The sequence below is a fragment of the Pholcus phalangioides genome, unplaced genomic scaffold, assembly GCF_987345545.1.
Source record: "Pholcus phalangioides strain wild (caught in Gottingen) unplaced genomic scaffold, Ppha-v1.0 ptg000037l_1, whole genome shotgun sequence".
Taxonomy (NCBI): domain Eukaryota; kingdom Metazoa; phylum Arthropoda; class Arachnida; order Araneae; family Pholcidae; genus Pholcus; species Pholcus phalangioides.
Genome location: NW_028301624.1, coordinates 1,037,504 through 1,063,128, shown reverse-complemented (window position 1 = coordinate 1,063,128; position 25,625 = coordinate 1,037,504). Strand labels below are relative to the sequence as shown.

The following is a 25,625-nucleotide window of genomic DNA, read 5'->3' as shown; positions in this document are numbered from 1 at the left end:
AATTCATACTCCAATCCCATTGAAAATTTTGAAAACTTTGATCATATCTCCCCGATACCTGTGTTCATCCAATGTAATCATTGAAAAAATGAAATCTCTTTTGATAACTAAAGTCCTGTGTGCCAGTAAGGGCACACGCAGCTCTTCTATGCATCCCTTCAACCAGGTCTATCTCCCTCTGTAGGTATGGTCTCCAAAACCTCAAAGCATACTCCAGTCCAGAACAAACTAATCCTCGGAAATGTGGGAGAAAGACTTTAGGAGAACGCGAAGAGACCTTTTTGAAAATGAAACCAAGCATTTCATTCGCTCTTCTGAGCGCCGCTGAACAGTGTTCAGAAAACCTAAGCTGCTCGTCAATGAGAATTCCCAAATCAGTGACCCTAGTTGCATTCTGGATAGTGACACCATTCAACTCATAAGAGAACAGTAGGTTGTTCGAACAAAAATGAGCGGCCATGCTCTTATCAACACTAAACGTCATGCTCCATTCATTTGCCCATTCTGCAATCCTGTTTAAGTTGTCTGGAGCAACTCCCTATCGCTTTGATTCCTGATTACCCCTATTAGCTTCACGTCATTTACGAATTTGCTAGCAATCCCATCAATATTCTGACCGAGTTTATCAATGAAAAGCAAAAAAAATATGGGGCTAAAGACACTTCCTTGAGGAAATCCATTTGTGATGTCTGTCTAACCAGAGAATTCCCTGCTCACCATAACTCATTGTGACCTATCTCTCAACCATGATTCTATCCAATTCAACAAGTTGCCCCCAATCCCAATCTCGTGTAAATACTTTAGGAGTTTACCATGTTGGACCCGATTGAATGCCTTCTGGAAATCAAGGTAAACATCTATATTTTTGCCCTTACCCAAAGCCTTCGTCACGTGATCATAGAACTAGCAAAGGAGGTTAGTCACGCTTTACTTTCCCTTCCTTAACCCATGCTGATTATCCAACAATACATTATTATCATCTATCCACTTTACCAACTGCCTTTTGATAATGATTTCCAAAATTTTCGAGAGGGAGCTCGTCAAACTCACTGGACGATAATTGGACACAGCTTCTCTACTAATCTTCTTAAATATCTTCTTAAGTACAACGTTAGCAAGTTTCCAATCCCTTGGAACAATACAGCAACACTACTCCTGTATATCTGTGCGACTGGACCCAACAATTCATTAGCACATTCCCTGAGGACCCTGGGATAGATATCATCTGGTCCTGGTGCTTTATCTTCATCACTTGAAATCGTATTTTTATTTTGGGATTTCATTGAGTCTGCATCTCATCTGGGTTTCCACGGTATGTATGCATCAACATTTACATAGTCTTGAAAAGAAAATTCAGGAACAATCATTCTTTTTTGTGTTAGGTGAATTCAAGTTTCATTAACTTCATTTTCGTGAATGGCAGAATGATGAACACTCGATTGATTTTCGGTCCGTTCCCATGAATATTTTGTCAAAAGCCCTGCATGCCTCCAACAATTCTGAATGGCCACTTCCGAAACATCATTCCAAGCATTAGCTAACATGAAGCAAGCTTGTCACACATCAATTATTGCTGCTTAATCTTTTTTTACACTAGTTAAATATTTTCAGAGTACACTTCTCTACATTACTTTAAGGTTCTTTATTATGCCTTTTGATCCAGAGGCTGTAACTTACGTGTGAAATCTGATGGCAGATGATGAACTCTGATCAATTTCAAAACCCTCTTGGTGTTGTGAGACGTACAATTGTCTATTAGAAGACAAATCTTTTGTTTCTTAAGGCTCATCTCATCGAATTCCCTCAATCATTCAGGAAAAAGTCCTTCACGTTTTTTTTGTTTGATAACACCACCACAACCAATGTCTAAATTTAGCTACCTAAGGCAGTGGCACGAGTGCACAAAAGGTGTTAAATTGTTGGCAATAAATACCTTCAGTTTTTCTTTCTAATAAGGTTTTCTGCAAGCGAAATAGGACTTGGGAAGGTTTTTAACAACTGGCTGTTGCGAAGATAAATTTTGGAAAGAGAAAATTCATCTTTGCACACAACAGCCAGTTGTTAAAAACCTTCTTGTGTATAGTGGAGTGTTATTGACATTATCCTTTCAAAAAATAGGACTTGACAAAGAAAAAGAAGAAAAAAAGGGAAGCAAAAGAAGATTGAACAGTATTCAAAAATGCTGTAATAGAATGTCTTCCAAAAAAGGAAGAAATTTTATTAGTTGCAGCTACGCATTGTAGAAAGATAAATCTACCCATGAGAAGATTTAGATAAGGCTACAAAGAAAATTTGGAAAAATTCATGCTTGAAAACCGTTGAAAATTTGTTGTAGGCATACTTTGCTGAAAAATTGGTGTTTGTTATAAGCACTTAAAAAAACAGATAAGCACTTCGAAATTCTCGGAACATGGAAAACATTTGTTATAACTGAAAATTGGTAATATCTGTGTTCGTTATAAGCGAGTTCGACTGTATATATCAACTTCATTAAATTTATATCATTTCAACACTAAATACAAATTTCAATATATATTGGGTCACCCACACACAGAGATAGGTTTAAGTATTTTCTGGACTGGTGTAAAAACAGTTTTTACAAGAGTCCAAACTTATGAGATACAGAGACTGCCTTGCGTGGTGTCCTGTCAAACTCCTAGACCTATGGGTTCCTGGGCTTGGACAGAATTTTAAGCTATTGCTTTGTTAAACTGTCTACAAAGTAATCGAAGTATTTATTCCTTTTTGCAGTATCCCTCGACCAAGCCTTGCCCCACCCACACACATTTTTGATGTTGAGAGGGAAGGTGAATGCCCCCTTTACCACCACCCATTAACTGCTTATAATGGATACAACTAAATGAAGAGTGAATAATGATCGTGCACACGGTTTCGTCTTTGAGGTTCATTTGTATTACAATGGATTGTGATCTCGTGAACGTTGAAGAAATATTATCACAGGTCATGTAACTCAGCGAATCAAAACAAGATTGGTGGCTACATGTAAATATGATTGAGATTGATTTCATCTGTGTAAACTTGTATCCGGCCCATAGACTCGCGCCCCAACACATTTGCCACTATCTCCATAATAACCTATATGTATGTATTAGGTTTAAGCATCCCATTCCAATCATTCTGAGCCCTCCCAATATTTTAGATAACTTTACGCCTATGATTGGTTTTCCATCTCAGACATGATGAGATCAAGGTTTTTTGTTCATAGGTGAAGATATGATAGCAATGTCATTTTGAACAGACATGCCAAAGAGAAAATCTGTATTGCTGCCTAAGATTTTCTGATTTCATTATAGCACATCTTTCGACATGAAGGAGTTATATTCTCATAAAAGTTGAAAAAGAAGTATTTAGCACCATTTTTCTCTTGGGCCAACAAAATCATGCTTGGCCATAGACTGAAAACCATAATATTAGGTTCAACACTAGTGGTGGTGCTTGATATATTCCTGGGTTCCCATGTACGTGCGAAAGTACCTACTGGCCCATGTTTGCGTTGATATTAAGCAGAACAGAGTGGTTTTAAGTACATCCCTGCCACCTAGTGTGTTCACATGGAAACATTCCCAATGACATGTATTTCCAGAACACTTTCCCAGCAGTGGTTGAATAACTCATATTTCTTGTGTTTTGAATTTCACGGGTATAGAATTAGTAACAAAATTTTTGTGACCTAGTAATGTTTCTGAAAAATATAACCAACCAAATATTTCTTTGTCTTACAAAAACAGGAAAAAATTGAATACATATTTCTGGTGATATTCACTGCTGAATGTATCATGAAAATCATCGCTTACGGGCTTGTACTTCATCCTGGTGCTTATCTGCGTAATACATGGAATCTTCTCGATTTTGTAATTGTAGTTATAGGGTGAGTAGCTTCTTATAAGTCTTCGTATAATGAAAACGTAGTCATTTTACATTATTTTAATTTTGTTCTTTTCTTTGCCCAGTGTCATAAGTACGGCATTATCTACTCTCGTCAAAGAAGGTTTCGATGTCAAAGCGTTACGAGCATTCCGTGTTTTGAGGCCCCTCCGATTAGTTTCTGGAGTCCCGAGTGAGTTTTTAGTCTTTATCAGTATTTTGGGCTTTTAATTCCTGTATAGTGGCAATTTATTGATTTGTTTCCGATACATCCCAATAGTAGATCATGTTAAAGAAGTTTTGTTTTCATAATAAGTTATGTTTTTTCGAGCTGGATCCACTTGTATATTGATTATCACCAATATTTCAAAGACTTTGTCGAAATCCTCTTTTTTTTCATTTACAGGTTTACAAGTTGTTTTAAATTCCATTTTGAAAGCCATGATTCCTTTGTTACATATTGCGCTGCTTGTTATATTCGTCATTATCATATACGCTATCATTGGCCTGGAGCTGTTTTCCGGCGAAACCCACAGAACTTGTTTCGATAATGTCACAGGTGAGTTGAATATTTATAATTATAGCACTTAATGAAGTAAGTTCTGCCTTTGTTTTTCCAGATGCAAGCTTTATGAAAAATTGAGGCATATAATGCAGTGCCGCCAATAATGGGCCCAGGTTCTTATGGTAATAGAGAGCGATATAAAATTTTTGAGAATAATCTTTCGGAGAATATTCTCATAGAAGAGAATTCTCATCAATATTCTCTGGAAGGACTACTATTTTAAATAACTTGAGAATATTCTTATAAGTTCTTGAGATGAGAATACTCTCCTGTTATTTATAATAAAGATACATATAATATTCTTGAGAATATTCTCTGGAAGTACTACTTTTATAAATTACTGGGGAATATTCTTATAGAAAATGATAAGAATTATTCTGAAATTATAATAGTCCTTCCAGAGAATATTCTCGAATATTCTCCTTGATGAGAATATTCTTCAGTTACTGAAATCTTTCCAGAGAGTATTATCAAGAATATATATAATAACATGTATTATAATAAATAATCTCGATAAATAACTTGAGAATAATTATTATTTTCGATAGGAATATATATTCTCTAGTAATTTATAATACAGTCGCCCCCCCCCCCCCGTATTCGCGGGGGTTATGTTCCTAGGGTGACCGCAAATAACTGAAACCATAGATTTTTTTTGTTTATCTCGTTTATTGAGCATCGTAAGAAGAGCAGGGTGATGCAGAGGTAGAAGGGAATTTAAAAGAGTGTGCAGCGGTTGTTGTCAATGTTTTCGGAAAGAACATTGTGATTGTTTGCTGTTTTTTTCTTCATGCCATCAAGTATGTTGGAATATGTTGACAAGGCTTCCTCTACTAATTTTCCTACATGTGAAAAACTTACATATGTCATGAAAATAATCTATTGCTGATTTGAATTTGCGAAGTCCTTTGGCTATATTACTCATGGTAAACTTGTCTTCTACTTAAGAGCTGCCAGGGCTCTAGTTATGACAGTAATGGCATTAGAGATAGTGTAATTCTTCCATACCTTCAAGACATTTTATGCATTGGCATCTATTGCGTGCAATCATCTCCATTGAGTAGCGTTTATAGTGAGCATTTAATGTTCGCTGAATGATAGATGTTGATTAGGAGGCATGTAGAGGACTTCCACACCATCAGCTTTGAACACATTGACATCTTGTTGTCCAGGAGCATTATCCAGTATAAAAAGAACTTTGAATGGCATGTCTTCGCTCTCAAGGTACCTCCTGACTTCTGGAACAAAACACTGTTTAAACCAATCCAGGAAAAGTGTTTTCATAATCCAAGCCCTTTTATTGTTCATCCAAAATACTGAGAGCTTTGACATCCTTTCTCTTCAATGCTCGCGGATTCGCAGATTTGAAAATTACGGTGGGCTTTATCATGTACCCATACACATTGTTGCACAAAACAACATAGTAAGTCTATCTTTAACCAGGCGCTCGCTTTTCTTTTTGATTGAGAAACGTTCTTTGCGGCATTTTCTTCCAAAATAGTGCAGTTTCGTCAGCGTTAAACACCTGCGAGGTGCATAACCCTTCTCTTCAATAATTTTCTGCAAAGTCTTTAGAAGTTTTCTAGCTGCCTCCCGGTCGGCAGAGGCTTGTTTGCCACGATTTTTACATTGCGTAATCTGAACCGTTTCTTAAACCTATGAAACCAGTATTTACTTGCATCAAATTCTGATGAAATAGACGTTTCACCAGCCCTTCCCTTTATAGAAGCGTAAAATGTTATCAAATTTTCCGTTATAATATTACAATCAATTTTAATACCTTTTTTGTAGTAGTCTTGTACCCACAAAAAACAGCATTTTCAGTGCGAGAAACACATTGATCCCATAGGCGATGCAAAGTTTTCACTGCCACAGGTGCAGCTACAACCACGGCTGAACGAATTTCAGATTCCTTTTTCTTGATATATCTTACCATAGATTCGTTGATTTTGTAATGGCGGGTCACAACAGCAATTGACTTACTTTCGTCAAGCATAGTCAATCCAATTTTTCTGTAAACCTTCCACTTTTTTTTTGTCTTTCCGAAGCATTATCAGTAACACTAGAAAAATGAGCCATCCTAAACACGCACTACTCAAATTATGTAAGCAAAACACATGAATGACGATTGCTGAGTGTTTCCAAAAAAATTTCCAATAAAGAAAAAAAAAACCGCGAATACGGGGGGCCGACTGTAGTAGTCCTTTGAGAGAAAATTTCTATTATATTCTCTATATTGTATATCGAATTCATAATTCTCTCGAATTTTTATTTATACAGAATTTAAGTGCATGTACATTGAAGAAAACAACACTTCTGTATCTTCTTAGAATGAAGGTGATTTTATAAGAATTGCTTCCTTTATCAATCACCTTTTGGTTCAATTTTTTGTTCTGAACCTATTTCTGAAAATTTATCTTATTTTAAAATAATTTTGTAAGGTTTTAATCTCAAGGTTTCTAAAATCTTTATAACCAAACTTTTAAAACCTCTCATCATGATCAAGAGAATATTCTCAAACTAAAAGTTGCCATTGGGGAGGGGGGGGGGGAAGGGTGATTATGTCAAAAATTGCTTTTTTTGAATAAGACAATTGAATGAACGACATTATTTGAACCCAAAATTACAAAAAAGAACCACGGCTATGCATGTTTCGGAACTGTAGAAAGTTCCTTCATCAGTAGCAAAAACAAAACATAAGAAAAATAAAATAAAAATAACGAAGAATATATACGCCTTATAGTGGGAGTTACTTGCTGTTGTAGACAAAAGAGTCGTATTCAAAAATGAACCGGCAACAAGAGCAGAGGAGGACAGCCTCGTTGTTTGGTCATTGACCAAACCAGTTGGTCAACGACCTAACTAGCACACCACCCTTCTCAAAAACCTGGCAACAGTTTCTACAATAATTATTCTTCTCCATCAGCATCACTATCACATTCTTGATTGGCTCTGCTATTTTTCTGTCCTTTGCTCTTGTCTCCGGTTCATTTTTGAATTAGACTCTTTTGTCTACAACAGCAAGTAACTCCCGCTATAAGGAGTATTCTTCGTTGTTTTTCTTATGTTATTTTGTTTTTGCTACTGATGAAGGACTTCCTATAGTTCCGAAACGTCATGGTTCTTTTTTGCAATTTTGGATTCAAATAACGTCGTTCATTCAATTGTCTTATCTAACCCAAAAGGTAATTCATTTACTTTCTTTTTTTAATGTTTCAGGCAATGAAAATTAATTTATATTTCATAATATAAACAAAATTTTTAAAAAATGTTTCATTATTCACGAGAAAAATGAATATTCTCAATTATTCTCCAGTTTTTACATCCAAGAGAATATTCTTGTTCTCCGAGAATATTCTGGCCTCACATCTCTAGTAATGAGATTGGAGAGGGCATAGGCCTACAAGTTTCGAGAGTAATGTAAATTGGTAGGCAGGTATTTTTATACAAATGGGAGCCTCAGAAAAATCATTGTACTCAGGGGCCCCCACGATACTCCTAAGGCAACCCTGATGTAAAGCCAGAACATAATACAATGTTTTGGCTGTTCAAGTCAAAAACCCTACTCTTTTGCATGGAATGCCACATTCCTTTCAACTGCTTTGGGCTTGGACATGTCTGGCTGCTGTTTATTTCTTTATTGTGCACATGCATGCTTACCCTCCCCCCAATCCTTTCGCCCATTGTTCATGACCATCCAAATGTGTATCCTTCATTTTCCTCCATCAACACTTTGGACTTCATTGAGACTATGTACATTAATTTCTTGCCAAATTCAGGTTGAAAGTCATTGAAGTGGTTAAGCCCATGGTCGCCCATTTTGATATCTCAAATGTTAATAAAGATATGTCCCCCCCCCCCTCTTTTATGCTAGAGACATTAATTCACAAATTTTCACTTTTTGGGTTTATCAGTTTTTCCTGCTATGTGGTTGTCTGGGCATCGTACTGGACTCTCATTATGAGGATCCAAGTTTGAACTGCATTACCCCACCGTGGTGGTAAGCTGAAGTTGGTTTTCTACGGTTTTCCAACTTTCGAGGTGTGAAAGTGAGCCACTCTCCCATTTAAAAAAATCTCTTGCCTCTCAGAGAGCAGACGGACCTGCAGCATGATGCTGACATAACATGAAAAAATCAAGCATAGACTATCTTTTACGTTGAATTATGAAAGAGATGGCAGCATCATCCAGAACATGAAACAAGCACAATTCTGAGAACATAAATATGTTAGGGCAGGGGAGTGCTTAACCTATGAGTCGCGAGGCTTCTGAGATATGGTTGTTCAAATCCCATAAAGGGATTTTTGAGCTATGGGTCACGGCCCAAATTTGATTCGCTGTGGGCTTCCGAGATGGGTCATACAAAGCCACTGACAGGCAGGGATTCTTGAGCTATGGCCCATGACCGAAACCTCTGATTCGCAGCTGCTCTAGAGATGAGTTGTACAAATCCACTAACAATCAGGGGTGTCAATCTACGGGCCACAACCACGACTAAAACTTGATTGGGAGTGGGGGGAATGGCCCTTCAGAGATAGGCCATAAAAACCCACTTACAGCCAGGAATTCTTGAGCTAGGGGACACGATCCAAACTTGATTCGCAGTATGTTCCTAGATGAGTCATAAAAATCCATTTTACAGTCCTGTGATAAATGCACTTATTGCATCACTGGTGTTACTAATTTTGAAAAACAGATCGTCCCACGGGTCATGAAGCTGATCTTGTTGATTTTGGGTAGAGGCTGAAAAAAATTAAGAGCCCCTGCCTGAGGCTGAAAACATAGTGAAACGGGAAGCAGAGCAATGAGCAGAGAAGAGATTGATGCAGCGAAATCAAACACATGAATTTCAATTCAACTGCGCATAGTGGCACGTACCGCAGCAGAGCGGGAATTCCACGACAAGCGATAACAGCAGCACATTCAAAATATTTTGTTTTCGCCGCTCTGCTCGCTTGTGTGTAGCTTCAAGATGTCTGTTGAAGGGTTTGTTTTCGTTGTTAAAAAGCGGTACTGAGGTCAAAATTGTCACTAGAATCGTTGATGTTAAGTTTTCGATGTGATTCAAAATGGTGTGGACGATCAAATGGAAACAGTAAGTACCGAATAATTTTCATACATTTCCTGTCAAACCAAACTTTTTTCGTGCGCACGTTCTTAACCAAACCGAAAATGATTTATATTTTGAGTTTTAAGCTAATTTATCGTGCATCGTATGTGGGAAAATGTATTTGAGTAATCTGAATTAAAAATCATGTATGTTTCTGAGGAAAAACTGGCAAGTTTTATTTGTTTGTTTATTTTCTGTGTACCGTCATTATTTCCATACTGGAGAAGCATGCTGAATGTTTTATGCTGGATTTTTGTGCATCAATAATTATGTTTCTTATGTAAAAAAGATGAAAACCAACAAATATTTATACAAATAAAGCTATTCGAGTGGGGAAATTTTCCACTTATACCCTGCTGCCTATGCTAATACAAATTTAAACAGTTGGGGGGGGGGGGAGGGCTTTGATAAACTTGATATTTTTCTCAATTTTTTATACATAAATTTAGTATAAAATATTGATTTTTCGGGAAGTGATTGCACTCAAGTGCTGTAGGAAAAGATGTTAGGACGAAAGCAACCAAAATATGAGGAATATTTCCGTAGTATAGCGATATTTACACACTATTATTTCTAAACTGTTGTCTGAGCAATGGTTTTTATAATTATGAAATTATTTAGCATTTTTTAATTAAAAATACCATGCCGATTGCAAGTTTCTATTCGATACTCTCTGCTATACTAAATGTCCCCACTATGTGTGTTGTGTTCCTTGCTCACAGCTATATTCTCATGTCGCTTATCTTCTCTTTCATTCATCGCTTTGCTCGCAGCTCCCACTAGGGTCTTAGCCTTAGGACCACATATACACTCAGAACACGCATTCTGTCATGCACTAGTTTGTTAGAAATTCTATAGGGGAATGTGTACAAGGTTCAAGTGAGTATAAGTTTTACCAGAAATGCAAATGTTTAACCCCTATTGAAACGTGTCATAAAACGTTTTAGGAAAATAACATTCACAGAGTAAGCATTCAAAGTTCATTTCCCAAATACTGGAAGTTAACATATTCATGTTTCTGGCATAACAGGGGGGAGGGGGGTCATATTTGAGTTAGACAAGTTGCAGTCCCCAAAGCAGAATATGTCAATGTATGACGTATGTCGCAGAACAATCTGGAAGAATTTTAAAAAAAGTGTAGAAAAACGCTATTATGTATATGTAAATTTTTCCCGCAGAACATTTTCAGTCAGCTGAGGGCTCATTGCAGAACATCGCAAAACATTCTGCTTTGGGGGTTGCAGTTTATAATTCTTCCTAGTCTTATTTCTCTTTGAAAGGCTACAAATATGCAAATTCAATGGCAGTAAATAAGAATTGCATTATTTTCATGCCAATTTTTTTCCAATTTGCCAAGAAATGACATTCAGTTTCTTCTTTTGAAGGTGAGTTTATCGAAGAAGAGCCCCATCCGTGTTCACAAACATCCAGTGGCTTCCAGTGTGATGCATTGAAAGGAGAAGTTTGCAGAGAATACTGGGATGGACCAAATGATGGAATAACGAACTTTGATAATTTCGGTCTGGCCATGCTCACAGTGTTTCAGTGTGTCACTAATGAAGGGTGGACTAATGTCTTGTATGATGTAAGTAAAATGCATCTATTTCTTATATGTGTTACCCTTTCTTTTTTTTTTCGTACATGGGTCATTCCAGGGTATGAAAAAATCATGAGTTTTTGAAAAAATATAAAAAAAATCGGATTTTTTTTATCTGAATCAGATTTTTTTTTATTAAAATTAACTGACTGCTTATTAATTAAAACAAATCTTGTTAATAATTAAAAATGTATATTTTCATATCACCTAACTGCTTTTTCTCCTAATCGCTCAAATTCAATTCAGTATTATTAATGAATAAACCACAATCAAAAAATACGAACATCAAAAATTTGTGATTATGTAACATGAAAGGTCATTGAGCCCAAATTAACTAAATGCATTAAAATTTTTTTGGTAGAGAAAAGTGCTTTCGTTCATGAGCTTCCTTCCACATTAAAGTGAATGAGTGGTGGCAACTCAATATCACAAATATGATGTAGAGACCTCAATTCACTCGATGTACAACCAAAGGGTCATTCAGCATCAATTAAATACGACAAACTCTATTGACAAGATTGTTTCTTGCACAATTAATGGATGTGTTTCTTTCTAACTTACATGATGTTGCTTAATAGTTTACACATTTTCATTCTTTCACAGATGTAATGAGTTTTGTTTAAAAAAAGAAAAAAGAACAAACTCAATTTTAATAGGAAAAATAAAGTCGAAAGACCAATGATATTTATGTTTGAACAACTATTATTATTTTGAATCGGAATTTAGGGCATAGAATTCAAGGCTTTATACAGAAAATAATTCTTCTGTTTATTAATCAGGGGAATCCTAGTGCCACATTGTAATACATTGATAATATTTAGTGCACTAGAAATAGAGCAGCTTTCTTTCTGCACTGTATCTAGGAATTAAGTTTGTCTACATTTACCCTAAAGATCTTTGATACTTCTTTTAATCACAAACTTTATCACATCTCAGCAACATGCATACCATACCATGATACTTTTACTTCGATGTCATTGAAGTTATGTAGAGAAAAAACAATTTAAATTTTGTGATTTAAATCAATGATTTTAAAAAAAATCTGATTTAAATCAGCGTACCCTAGGTCATTCCCAAAAAAAGTACATTGACAGTTTTCGAAACTATAATTTTTTTTACAAAATTTCAGAGTACTCTGGTGGCAATTTTAATGGTTTTTTTCTTTTAATTCTGTTATATGGCATTTCTTAATTTGTTTCAGATGGTATCTAATTTTTTTTAAAATCATTGTAGCAAAACCTCAAAATCTGGCTGTCCCAGCTTCAAAAAAATGTTAAAGAGACTTGGTACAAATCTGGATTTTTTTTTCTTCCAAAAAACTTGATAGTTTCATGTTGGTTGAGTTTCAGTTTGGAAACATTGCGGCAAATTCTTTTCAGATGGATGATATTGCGCTTGAATAGGTATTTAGATGAGGTATTTTTTGAACAGTGGCTTTACATTTATCAATTACAGCTTTAAATTTACTCCAGAGGGAATGAATGTCGTTAAAGGAAGAGGGGGAGATGAGTATGAAGGACATTTTGCATGAGAGGAAAGTTGACTTTTTTTAAAATTTAGTAGTGAGTTTTTATATAAAGGAAAGAATGGTGTGATGAAGGAAAAAATTAACAAAGGAAGTTTTGTGGTCGGAACAACCATCAAAAACAGAGGAATCGGATACTGGGATTTTGTTGGAAAAAGCTATTAGATCTAAAGTAGAGCTGGAGTGGTTAGAAATTATAGTTGGTTCTAAAATGTGTTGGATGAGATTAAACTTGAGGAAAATACATAGAACACTATTGTCGATACTGTGATTGCCTGAAAGGAACTGCATTATAATTATTATTGCATTGTATTATTGATTAATGATTAAATACCGTTCTTATTAATCATTTTTTGTGAATGAATAATTGTGGAACAAATTATCTGTGTTTCCATTATGTCATATGGGGGAAGTTTGATTCAAATAACGACCGATTCGTGTAACGAGCACATTCATCGGTAAGAAGTTTACACGAATTGTGCTAAGTTAAAGTAATACAGAATTTTTTGTGAACAGAATTGGCAGTCACAAAGCATGATAAGGTTTTACAAAGCCATTTGTACCGAAATAACTTTTTCACTTTATTTAATAAATTGAAAGGGGATAAGTGCAGCTTTAACTGCAATTTTTATAAAAAAAAACTTGTTTTTTTACCCAAGATCTGGTTCAATTTGCTAATATTTATGTGTTTGTGTACAAAATCATCTAAAACATGGTGCACAACCTCCAGCCCGTATGCCAAATGTGCCGTAGTGTTAAGGGGGGTTTGTTCAGCCCACAAATTGTATTCCAGCAGTACAGTATCAATACACACAACACGATAAATGCTTAGGCTGACCATATTTCCTTCATAAAAGTATGGGGAATTTGACATCCATACAAGATATCACCAATTATTACGAAAAATTGTTAAATAAGTAAGGTGCCAATTGCAGTCAATAAATATTGATGAAGGCAAGTACACAGTTGCCAATTACCACCAAAACAATTATTGAAAGCAAGTAAATTACAGCCAAAAAAATCGTCCATTGCGTGAAATGGAGGACTACTGCGAGTTACAAAGGGTAAAGATGTAATTAACCAAAAAAAAAAAAAAAAAAACAACAAAAAACATGTGAGATTAATGTATTTATATGACTGTAGTTGGTTATGATAGGGTCACAATTATTATATAATTAATTATTAATTATATTATATTAATTAATATGGGAAAATTATCCGAATTCCTGATTTTAAAACTTAAATTTAGTCTTGTTGAAAATAGGGGGGGGGGAAAGGGACATACAGTCAATACCTGTTCTAATAAATACTGTTATAGTAAAAATCTTGTTTTAACGGACACTTTTATTATCCTCCGAGATAGTTTACGTAAGAACAATGTGAAAACCCGAGATTCCTTTTTGACAAAATTTTGCTATAACAAAGTGATTTGTCTGGTCTCTTGGAGTTTGTTATAATGAGATCTGACTGCATATATATTTTTTAAAGTTGAAATGACTAACAAAATTAGGTATAAAATTATGAAGCTGTTTTGTAAAATACGGGTCATATGGTCACCTTATATACACAAGTTTCACGCCCACGGGCAGCAGAAATACTGCTTAGCTGGCCTGGGAACTGAAAAGGTTGTGCACACCTGGTCTAAAAAATTGACTCATGAGGATATAGTTTGTCCCACTTATCATTTAAGTGGGGGGGGGGGGGGTTAATTATTATACACTTAGCCCAATGATTTGTAAAGGGATCACTTCATCAAATCATTGCATTTGCTTGGCATGATTTCATCTTGTTTTTTATAAAATAGTTTCAGTTCAGAACATTTTAGTACTTTTTTGTCAATTTTCGTCATATCTATTTTTTGGCATAGTTGAAAATAATATTTTCTAGTACAATATATAAATGGCATGATGGTGTTTAAATACCATATCACATAATCAAGATAGTCTAAAATAAATAATTCTGGTTTCTTTTAAAATTCTTGATGTAGATGAATGATGCCATCGGAAGCAGTTGGCCTTGGATTTATTTCATCAGTCTGATTGTCCTTGGTTCTTTTTTCGTGCTCAACCTTGTACTTGGTGTTCTCAGCGGGTAAGTAGTGATCATAAGCTGAAACATTGGGTCTGCACAAAGCTCTAAACATAATGTATTTGAATGCTCTGGAATTTTTTCTTTTCAAGTCTAATTAAAATGTTGTATTATTTCAGAGAGTTTTCCAAGGAAAGAGAGAAAGCGAAAGCTCGGGGTGATTTTCACAAACTGCGAGAGAAACAGCAGATAGAGGAAGATCTCAGGGGTTATCTTGACTGGATCACTCAAGCAGGTGAAAATGAGTCCTGCAGTCTGAAGAATTACACCATTTTTAATTGGTACAGTCGTACCGTGGTAGTCAGGGGTTTCAGAAGCCGCTGTGGTGGTCGAGTGGTCATAGTGACGGACTCGCATCGCGAAGATCCGGATTCGAACCCCACTGTTACCACAGTGGTGGTCAGCTGAAGTTGGTTTCCTGTGGTTCCCAACTTCGAGGCGCAAATGTGAGCTGATCTCCCGATTAAAAAATCTCGCCGCAGATAGCAACTGTCGACAACAAAAAAATAGAAACTTTTCTTGAGTAGATATCTTACGTATATCCTATTTGTTCATTTGCTTCATTAGAAACACTAGTTTTGATGCTTTGCATACTCCTAATATGTTTCGCTATTCGGAATGAATACACCAAATGTTGAAAAAATTGTTTCAGCACAGGCAGTTGATGCTTTGGCTGTGGTTAGCATGTTTAAAAATCTCATATTATTCTCCATAATTACATCTTTACCCAAAACATTATAAAAGGTATTCGACCAATGAAAATCAGACATTGTATCAATAACCTTAGGGTAAAAAAAACATTTTCGGCATGAAATGGTCCAAACTTCCCCAAAAGTTTTAATGTAATTGCCGGGAGCTTCCAGCCACAGTTTTGCTTGATAAATTCAAGACCCTTATTTCTCTCTTCTTTTGTGACATCAATTCCTGTATTAGAAATAAACACTGATTAGCTTAGAATAAATGCAGCAAAGTGTGCATCTGTTAATATGATTGTTCATATCTATTTTTATATGCTGAAGACAAGACCTTTTTATTGTTTGATGTTGATGCTTATTTTATCTTATCTTTCATTGCAGATTTTTTCCATGCTAGTTAGGAATATCCATTCAGCTACGGAGCAGTTGTTCCTTTCTACAAAATCAATAGTTTCGGCTATCAATTTCAGAATCGCAATCATGTCCTCAACATGATTTACCTGCTGAGATTAATTTATTTTTAAGAGTTTTTTCCTGTTGGGTAAAATATTTTATTGGTTCTCATGACAAGAAATGGAGTTGTCATATTCCATTAACTTGTATGCTAATCAACATTATTGTGCATTCAGCTATAACCATGAAAAACTGGAAGAGAATCACAGCAACTGGATAAGTTCAGTGGCTTTGCTCTGGCGTCCGTGTTCCATGTGCTATAACTACTTAGAGTTGATATTAAGAATAATATAGGCTATGGAAGGGGTAATGAATGTAATAACATTCACATTTTGATAGAATGATTGCAACAGTTTTTCAAATAACTTATTTCCATTAGGGGAAATATAGAGAAACCTTGATATAAAAACAATATTGCAGGCCAAGGAAAATATCGTTGTTTGATAATTGTTATATCAAAAGAAGCAGCAGTTATCCATCAGAGTATCGACATTTTCAAACAATACTTGAAAAAAAACGTTGTTGTAGTGGCATTTATCATTATATTGAGTGTCTTTGAAGCAAGGTTTCATGGTACATGGAAACAACAATGTTTTTCCTTGTTGTGTGTGTGCACTCTGTTTCTTATGTTTCCCAAATGTGTTCACCTAAGCTCATTTATTTTATCGTACCTATTCAGATTTAGAACGGAAAAAAAATCTTGTTGCCGGGATGGAAATATACATTTTTTCAACAAACCCGTGACTATACAAACAATCCCTCCTTCCAGATACTTCTCCAATGTTTCACAGTGGATCATATCATCTATGTATGAAATCTCCGCTCTATACAGGGTGTTCTGTTAATGGACCGATATACTCAGATGGTTGTTAGTAGACATCAAGAGGAACAAAAATTGCAATGGAACATGATATCATAAATCACGTTGAGAGAGCAAAAAACGCATGCAGGTTTCGACAGCAAGCTGGAACGACAAAAAGTACAATAACTACAAAAAGATTGATTAATTATTACAAGAGTTGTTGGAAGTGGCGGCTGCTAATGTCATTGCACAGTCTATAACGATGTAAAAATTATTCTGGGACACACACACTCAAAGCCATCACTATACTCATTGAAACAGACAACTAACTGCTACACATGCTTACTACCATTAATTTATGTTGTCTGTAGTGCATGATCCTACCCCAGCACATGTGTTTCCCAATGCTACTTACGTCAGATATGGTGTGCGAACCCCAAACTCATTCAGCAATCAACTGACATCCGCCTTTCGTCGCCTCTGGACTCAGAGCCTGCATGCTTTTTTCATGATTTTCATCTCAACATGGTTTGCGACACCATGTTCCATTGTAATTTTGTTCCTGTTGATGCCTACTAATAACCCTCTGAGTTTGTCGATCCATTAACAGAACACTCTGTATTTTTATCAGCTGTCCTGCTGAACTTCTAAGACTTGTATATGTACTACCAAAACCCGAAATTAGCCAGTTCTCATATTGGTAAATTGATCTGGCAATGTCCGAATTTCGGGCTGTGGTCAACCAGTGTGTAAAATGGCAAAGATCTCTTGCTAAAATGGATAACAAAAGACATGATTCAGCGGCATTGCAGAGTCAGAGTTTTTCCTTGATAACTATGTCCACGTTAGCTGCAAAAACCCATCGACCCACACTCACGAAGCAACAATGACGTCCTTCCCTTAAAATTTGACTGAAAAACAATGTCTATAATATTATTTTCATAGCTGCTTCTCTCAAATTTCTTTTTCTCTCATCACATGGAGCTAATCCATTACAGCTACTCAGCTATTATGTCCACGGCAATGAAAAAATAGATTTGGCACGTACCAGATCATCTTACATGAACACATCAAACTTTGACTTGAGATCATCAAACTTTGATGGCTACTTTGCGAAGTGGCCATCCAAAGCCAGGATCATTTCGGAAAATCACACCTGGCCAAAACTCTTTGCCACTTTTCTTGGGTTTTGGCAGTAACATATAACAACAGCATATTAAATCGTTAATTATGTATCTAGCCTATCAAGTCTTTTTTTTTTTGCAGAGGACATTGAAGCGGAAGATGGAGGGGAAGACCAAGAAGGACGTTTAGGTATTTACATTGTTCTTGTTTATTTTTCTTTTGTAATTATGTTTTAGATTGAGATTATTGCTGTATGTAAACCAGCAAATGTAATATTTAAATGTATATTATCAAAGGGGTTCTCAAACTCCTTGTATACTCCTCCTTTGATTCTCTTTTGTTATATCTGACTTCGCACATGTTTTTTTGTAATTTTATATGAATGCACATACTTGTGTGACTAGTGGTCATTTAGATCCCATGATAGGGAACCCCAATTTTTTTTTCCTTTTTGTAACTCAGAATTTTCTTTCTCTGGCACAACCATGTCTTCCAGAACAATGAGCTTATATCGTGTAAGTGACAGAGCCTGATAGTGCTCTGTCCATTCTGTATATAAAATAGTGATTTTCTAACTTTTTCTGTAATATATTTTGAATACATAACTATAATTAACCCTAGAAAGGCCGGCCAAACATGTTATACCTAGAATGACTGCTGCTTCTTTGTAGTGTAATATATTTAATCACACTAAACTTTGGCAATAAAAAATAAGCATTATCCTAAATGATTAATTTGTTAATTTTGAAGAAATTTACCTTTTTAACACTAGAACTGCGGAGTAGGTCAATTTAACCCAAATCAAACTTCGCTTTCATTTACCTTGAAACCTTCAGCGCAGATAATGAAAAAAAATTGACTTTTCATGATGTCATATTCACGAAAAATTTTATCCTCTTCACATTTCATGTTTCAGAGCTATAAGCACTTATACCTAGAACCGCGGTTTGGGTCATTTTGACCGAACATACTATTCTATGGGAAAAAGGGGATGTATACTTTTCTTGAAAGTGTATACATCACCCTTCTAAAAAGAATTTCTAAATGAAGATAGTGAAGAATAAATATTTTTCAAGGTCGAGGCCCATTTATTGTTGGAGGAGATTATCTTTTCAATGAAGGAATAGCAAGTAGAGCTAAATATTTTTCCTTTGTAAATTCGAATACCTGGTATTCTGATGGGACTCGAGAAAATGTTTTGGGAAAGTAAAAGTTTCTCTCTACAAAAAATATGTAGCTGAAATTTCTGTAGGCAAACGATGTCACAGAAAAATAATAAAATTTTGGCTTGCGCCAAATACGTTTTTCCATGACGCAACTGATCAAGGAATTTGAGAACAATGGCAGAAATGGCTCAACTGACACCTTCTCTCACTACACTGATGCTGGCTCAAATGCTAAAAGCCACAAAATATGAGCTTAGGAAGGATGAGAAGAAATGAAAGAGCAGTAAATATTTCTGATGCAATGAACATAGTGAAGCTATAGTTGCATGAAACATCGCTACTGGAATACAATGATTCTATTTCATAATGAAAATTTATCAAAGAAGGTATTTATCAAAATTTATCAAATTATCAAAAAGATAAAAATGTTTTATTACTCAGCACGCTTCATCTGACAGTGGACATCGGCAGTGGAAGCCCCAAAAAGCTTCCGGAAACTATTTCACACTATAATTCAACACAGTTTGCTGAAGTTGTAGCCGATCAGATGTCCTGAAAATATGCGGTGACGGTTGCGTCACGGGGTTGACCTGTCTACGTTTTCTGCAACATCCTAGATCTCTCTAAAAATAAAATTCTGTATTTTGTATAGAGAAGCGCAGAATTATTTTTCAAACGCAGTTTCTCTAAAATCTTATTCAAGAGCTGTGTTCATCATATGTGCTGCCCTTGCGCAAGAGGAAACGTTTGTGGACTCTTGAACATGTAACTGTTAGTGAGCATCCAAAAAAATATAAATAAGCGAGTCTGATATTGGGTAACACCAAAATGTGAAAACAAAACTGTTAATTTTGCACTGGCTGTGCAACTTCAACATTCGGTGAGTGTGCAAGAATAATGAGAAAAAAAATTGCTCCAAACAGCTCGTCATAAATTCCACTTATCAGTAAGAAATCAATACTTATTTGACAGAATCATCAGACTGTCTCGTATTTAATTTGATGTGCTTATTTGACATCTTTCTCATATTGTGGGATTACTGAAAAAGTTTTTGTAATGAATAGCGTAAACAATGTATACTAAATCTTATTTTTAATGAATTGCGTCATTTTTAACTAATTTTGAATCCCATTTTGTATTCATAAACAAATACTTTCCCATTATGCATACACACTTAAACAACATTGAATAAGAGTAGGGAAAAACACAGAAACCGAAAAATTTCTGTTTTTGCTAGGAAAAAAATTTCTTCACAGTTTGGGTCAATTTGGCCCAGTCTGTGGTTCTAGGTATACCGAAAGTGCAGCGGTTCAATTTTAAGCATACACAGGGCATCTATAAAAGTACTCTCCAACTTTAAACATGAAAATATAAAGAGCAGTTTTTGATAAGATTTACCATAAAAAAAGACAGTTGAACATTGCATTTGAATGCGCGTCACATCAATCTCAGATTTATTGTCTTATGTTTTACTGATAAAATATCATTATTGATCTAATACTTCTAAGAGCCATTTCTATATACCGTGAATGAACCTCATGTATAGGATATACAATTTTTGAGACATTTATGATTGTATTCCGCAGAGGAATATGGATGAAGTCCATGTCTGGTGTAGTAGTAGTAGACCAGAATAGGTATTAAAACCAGAGTGATATCAAATATACCTATCAAGATGACATCATTCTGTTCTATTTGTGTTGGAAACCTCCTGACATATACAGCATAAACTAATTTTATTACGAAAGTGGACTGCGAGCCTGGTGCCCAACCCAAAAGAGATATTAGAATCACAGTAATATTATTGGATTTGTGTTAACGAGATCTAACCTATGACATCAAAAACACTGATATATTCTGAATACTTCCTGAGATACGAGCGTTTTAATTATTTCATTATGTATTTATTTTTCATGCATTTCATTATTTCATTATTTTTGATAACGTCAGGGGTCTGTCCAGCCAAAAATTGGGTTCGTTTCCCGGACCCTTCACAAATCCAGAACTAAAAAACAGACCCTTCACAAAATTCTGGACTTGCAAAGTGGACCTTCCACAAAATAAAAATTAATGATACTGTAAATTTGAAATTTCATTTCTTTTGTGATAAATTAATTAGATTACTTTGCTTCTCGCTAAATTACTTATTTTTCACAAAATTAATGATCCTTTTCACAAAAATAGGACCCTAGAAAAAAATTCTGTACTGGCCCCTGAATGCACCCAGTATCTCCAGATGATTTAAAAGTCGTATTCACATTAAAAATACTGATGGATGCTTTATTCTCCATTGAGCACAATAAGTCTTGGGTTACATCTCTTGCCAGTTTTCAGATATCTAAGCTTGGCAGCGGAGGCTTGGTGCAAGCATATCTTCTTGTACATAGGCGCATATACAGAATTTTCTGAAGGAGGGGTTTCTATTTTTTCTTCTGGGGGGGGGGTGTGTGGTTAAGTTTTTTCTGCAAAATAACATTAATCTCGGCTTGACAGGGGGTTAGAACCCCAACCCCCCTTTACGTATGCCAATGTTCCTGTATTATAAATTATTGTCTGCCATAGTTGTGGCTCTATTGAATAGGTTAACCTTTCATCAGTAGCAGTGATTGTGCCTGACCCGACGGAGGGTCAATTTGGTAAATATAAGATGTTTTAAGTTTTCTCTTTTGAAAAGCAAATTTATTTCGGATTTGTTTTTTGTTGTTACTAGAACCCGAAGTTGATCTAGTGGAAGGGGAAATTGGCAGTCAAGAAAATGTTGCCGCACCTTCAAGTTGGGAAATAAGAAAGTATGTAAATTTTTTATAGCAATTTCTTCATTGAGAATAAGAACTTTCTGTGCTGTTAAGTGAAGGGTCCTGTGCTTCATCTATTTTTTTTTTCTAACGTTTCTCCTACAGCTATGTTGGCCATCTTCAGAGATGAGTCTACTGAGAGCAGACGACATGCCCTTATCATCAACTTTTCCAGCTTTACTTGCTATAGATTGTTGTGATTTTCTGGTTTCCTCATTCCCATTCGAAATTGGCTGAGAATAATTACTATTTTTTGTGATTGGTAGAGATCTATTTTCAGAGAAAATTTCAGCACATGAAAGGATTGAAGATAAAACCCACCCTGGTTCCCAAAATGTCTTTTTTGTTGAAATTATTCTTATGCTGAAACATCTTTGATTTCTCTGGGGGGCAAGCATAGTATATATATATATAGATAGATAGATAGGTAATAGGTGGGGATAGTAGTGAACATTGAATGAAATCACTGTGGTCTTTTGAAAATCCATTCCATGTCCAGTTTTTAACACGTTTGGCTACTGCTGACATATCAACTTATCTCAGTCTCCAACTCATTTTGTGCTCCTTCAGTTTGGTGGCTGTGCATCTCTTGGTGGTACCAATCTATAGTTTGCAGCATGAGTATGGTATTTTATAAACACCCTCTGCTGAAAGAGGATCTCTTAGGTTCTTTACTAAGCGGAGTGATTGCCCCAGTTTCGTTATTGTTAGAAATAGATGATAGGTAAAATATAAATGGTCCTGGTGTTGTGTTAGGTACAGTAGTTCCAGACTCCTCTGAAAATGTCTGTCACAGCTGTAAACAAAATTTCAGAAAGAAATAGCAAACCACAAACTAACAGTCCGGTAAGTTCTTGTTCTTAGTCAGATGCCGGCTGTGAAAGCCTATGCCAATGCAATTTCTTCATTGTACTAATGTTTTGTAAATATCTTGCATAGTATTTAATGCATTGTTTAGAAATTCATACCATAAAAAATAATAAGTGTAGTATATAATAAGTTAAAATAATAAGTATAAATATAGTTTGTCGTCAGGTACAAAAATATGAAAGTATCAAATAATAAGTTCACTGAGCTATCATTGTTATTTTTAATCATGTTGATTGTAAGTATGTAATCATTAACACTGGTATTCCTTGCCATTTTCTGAGCAGGAGGCAGTTTGACAGACACAATCGACGAATCCGTAGAGGGTGCCGAAAGATGGTCAAATCGCAAGCCTTTTACTGGATAGTCATAGTCTTAGTGTTTCTCAATACCATTACTCTAGCTTCTGAGCATCATCATCAACCAACGTGGTTGGATCTCTTTCAAGGTGAGGTGAAGAATCAACACATTAAACTTTCAAAAAATGTTAATATTTTCGATTTGCATCGATTTTGCTCTCAATTTTTTGTCTGAGATGTATATTATTGTTTCGTTAATTTTTTCCCCCTCTCTGTTACAGAGCAGGCAAACATATTTTTTGTGACCCTTTTCACAATGGAGATGTTTCTAAAGATGTACAGCTTGGGCTTCCAAGGATATTTTGTGAGCCTTTTTAACCGTTTTGACTGTTTCGTTGTCATTAGCTCCATTCTGGAGATGGTGCTCCTTTACACTGATATTATGCCTCCATTGGGTGTGTCTGTGCTGCGTTGTGTAAGACTTCTCCGGATATTTAAAGTTACTAAGTAAGTCAATTGTGTGTGTGATGCTGCCATCCCCAAATTCTAAAATGTCTAAAAAAACTCTGTTTATACAAGATTAATGTAGTTTAACTGCAATCAAAACCAGGGATGCACAATTTTTTCAATCTTCAGGCAAGAAATGTGGGACAGCTATCATTCTTGGGCCATGAACTAGTTCTTGGCCCAATCCATGTTGCATGGATTAATAATTTTTTGAAGTGAAACTTCTTTAGTTGTGGTTTGAATTAGTTTTGTTGAAAAATCAGTGTCTTGAAAATTGTGTGTTCCATTTTCAATGGAAAAGGCTTCTATCAAGATTCTCACGAGATAGAGAATTCTTTTCTCTTTGTATTGCAAGATTATCAGCTTTTTAAAGAAATTTTTTTGGCAAACCCCCTTATGTGCTGAAGGTGCACTTGTGATCTAGATGGTTAACTTGATACATGCGCGAAGAATGGATTCGGTCAAAAAAAACATATCTATATGTATAAAAAAAGACAGGTGGTAAAGATCAAGTATGTCTAGCTTGATCTGTACTTACTTGTTTTAAATAAAGTCTTTTAATAGTTTTGTCATTTTTGCCATTGTGATGGACACTATTTATACTCGTTGTCCTACTGACAAGGGAATCTACATGTACATCAGTCACTCTGAAGTTCATGCTGTTCTTTATTCCGCCATTACACCATTCTGAATAATACATGATTCTTGTTATAACAACCAGCCATCATTTCATTGCAACGACTGGTACAATGAGTGTTAAATGTTTTTGTATACCAACTACCCTATTTGTTTTCTTTTGGTAAAATGACCATTTGCCGAACATCAAAGACCGAATTCAACATTTGACAGTGAAATTGAAGAGTTGCCAACTGTATTTCAAGTGACAGTTTCACTTATGAAGTGATTTTGTCAGACTCCTCCTCAACTCTACAGGCAGTGTCAAATCAAGATACAAACAACCATCTTATTTGAGAATCTGTGAATGTGTTCTGATCTTGATTAAAATGGATGATTGTATAGGAGTAGTAGTTCTGTGATAGGCACCATTCCAGAGAATGGAGGTGCAGATGCCCTTTTTGAAAAATAAACTTGACCATAGTGAAGTCCAGCATCAAGCATATATCTTATAGATCTGCTACCACCCTAATTAAAGGAAGAATGAAGGAATACTTTGCTCACTGTCTGAATGAACGTAGATTGCTGGTCTTGGGGAGACATTATCAGTCTTATCCTTGACTCATCACAAGACCAGACCATTGCTGTCTTCACTACTAGACACGATTTCTTAGCTGCATATTTGCACCATATTGGTCCCATTACACTCATGCCCAATGTGTACTTGGGCTTTAGTCAGGGATAGAAATCATTGAACGTCTCTCATGACTCTCATTAGCAGAACTGTGGCATAGCTATGCTGGGGAACGAGATTAACAATTCTTTAGATTCATTTTTGCCCTTGCCTATGGATAATTATTCATGGTCCACTGAATTGAGGGGGGGGGGGAGGAAGAAATACATACTTTTATCTATGTTATGAAAATTAATTAGTAGTTTTAGACGTTGGTTTATATGCACTCAAATTTAGTTTAAAATGTTGATGTGAAAATAACCAAATTTTGCATCTGTTTATAACAAATCTTGAATCATATGATTTTTGTTATCAATGCCGCCTCAATATAAATTGCTTTTAATTTATAGATATTGGCAGTCATTGTGTAATCTTGTGGCTTCATTGATCAATTCCGTGAGGTCAATCGCTAGTTTACTGTTGCTGTTGTTTCTGTTCATTATGATATTTGCTCTGCTGGGCATGCAAGTGTTTGGTGGCCGCTTCAACTACAAACCTTTGGAAGACAAACCCAGAGGAAATTTTGATACCTTCGTTGAGGCTTTGCTCACTGTATTTCAGGTAATGTGTTTCTCTTATTACCATTATCTCATTGACATTTTTTGCTTTATGATCTTAATCAATCAAAAATAGGTGCCATGTGGTGTATTTTTACATTCCTGGTTATTTTTACAATTTTTGTTCAGCTTGTAAATATGATATAGCCCCCCTCTGATTTAGTGTGAACCCGATAAGCCACCCTCTTTCGCCCAATTCATTACCAACCCTCATTTTCTACTAAAATTGATATGTAGGCTT

At 35.5% G+C, this 25,625-nt stretch overlaps 1 protein-coding gene across 4 annotated transcripts in view; it reads left to right on the top strand.

The window, feature by feature from the left end:
- LOC149065862 (muscle calcium channel subunit alpha-1-like) overlaps positions 1–25,625 on the top strand; it is a 140,003-nt gene that overhangs the window by 58,840 nt on the left and 55,538 nt on the right. For all 4 annotated transcript variants that reach the window (XM_089253400.1, XM_089253399.1, XM_089253398.1 and 1 more), the window contains exons 4-14: positions 3,750–3,889; positions 3,972–4,078; positions 4,292–4,444; positions 10,946–11,145; positions 14,670–14,773; positions 14,890–15,005; positions 17,987–18,034; positions 21,722–21,800; positions 22,961–23,121; positions 23,254–23,479; positions 25,178–25,388. In XM_089253400.1, the coding sequence (XP_089109526.1) occupies positions 3,750–3,889; positions 3,972–4,078; positions 4,292–4,444; positions 10,946–11,145; positions 14,670–14,773; positions 14,890–15,005; positions 17,987–18,034; positions 21,722–21,800; positions 22,961–23,121; positions 23,254–23,479; positions 25,178–25,388 (1,545 nt within the window). The remainder of the gene's footprint in view (positions 1–3,749; positions 3,890–3,971; positions 4,079–4,291; positions 4,445–10,945; positions 11,146–14,669; positions 14,774–14,889; positions 15,006–17,986; positions 18,035–21,721; positions 21,801–22,960; positions 23,122–23,253; positions 23,480–25,177; positions 25,389–25,625) is intronic.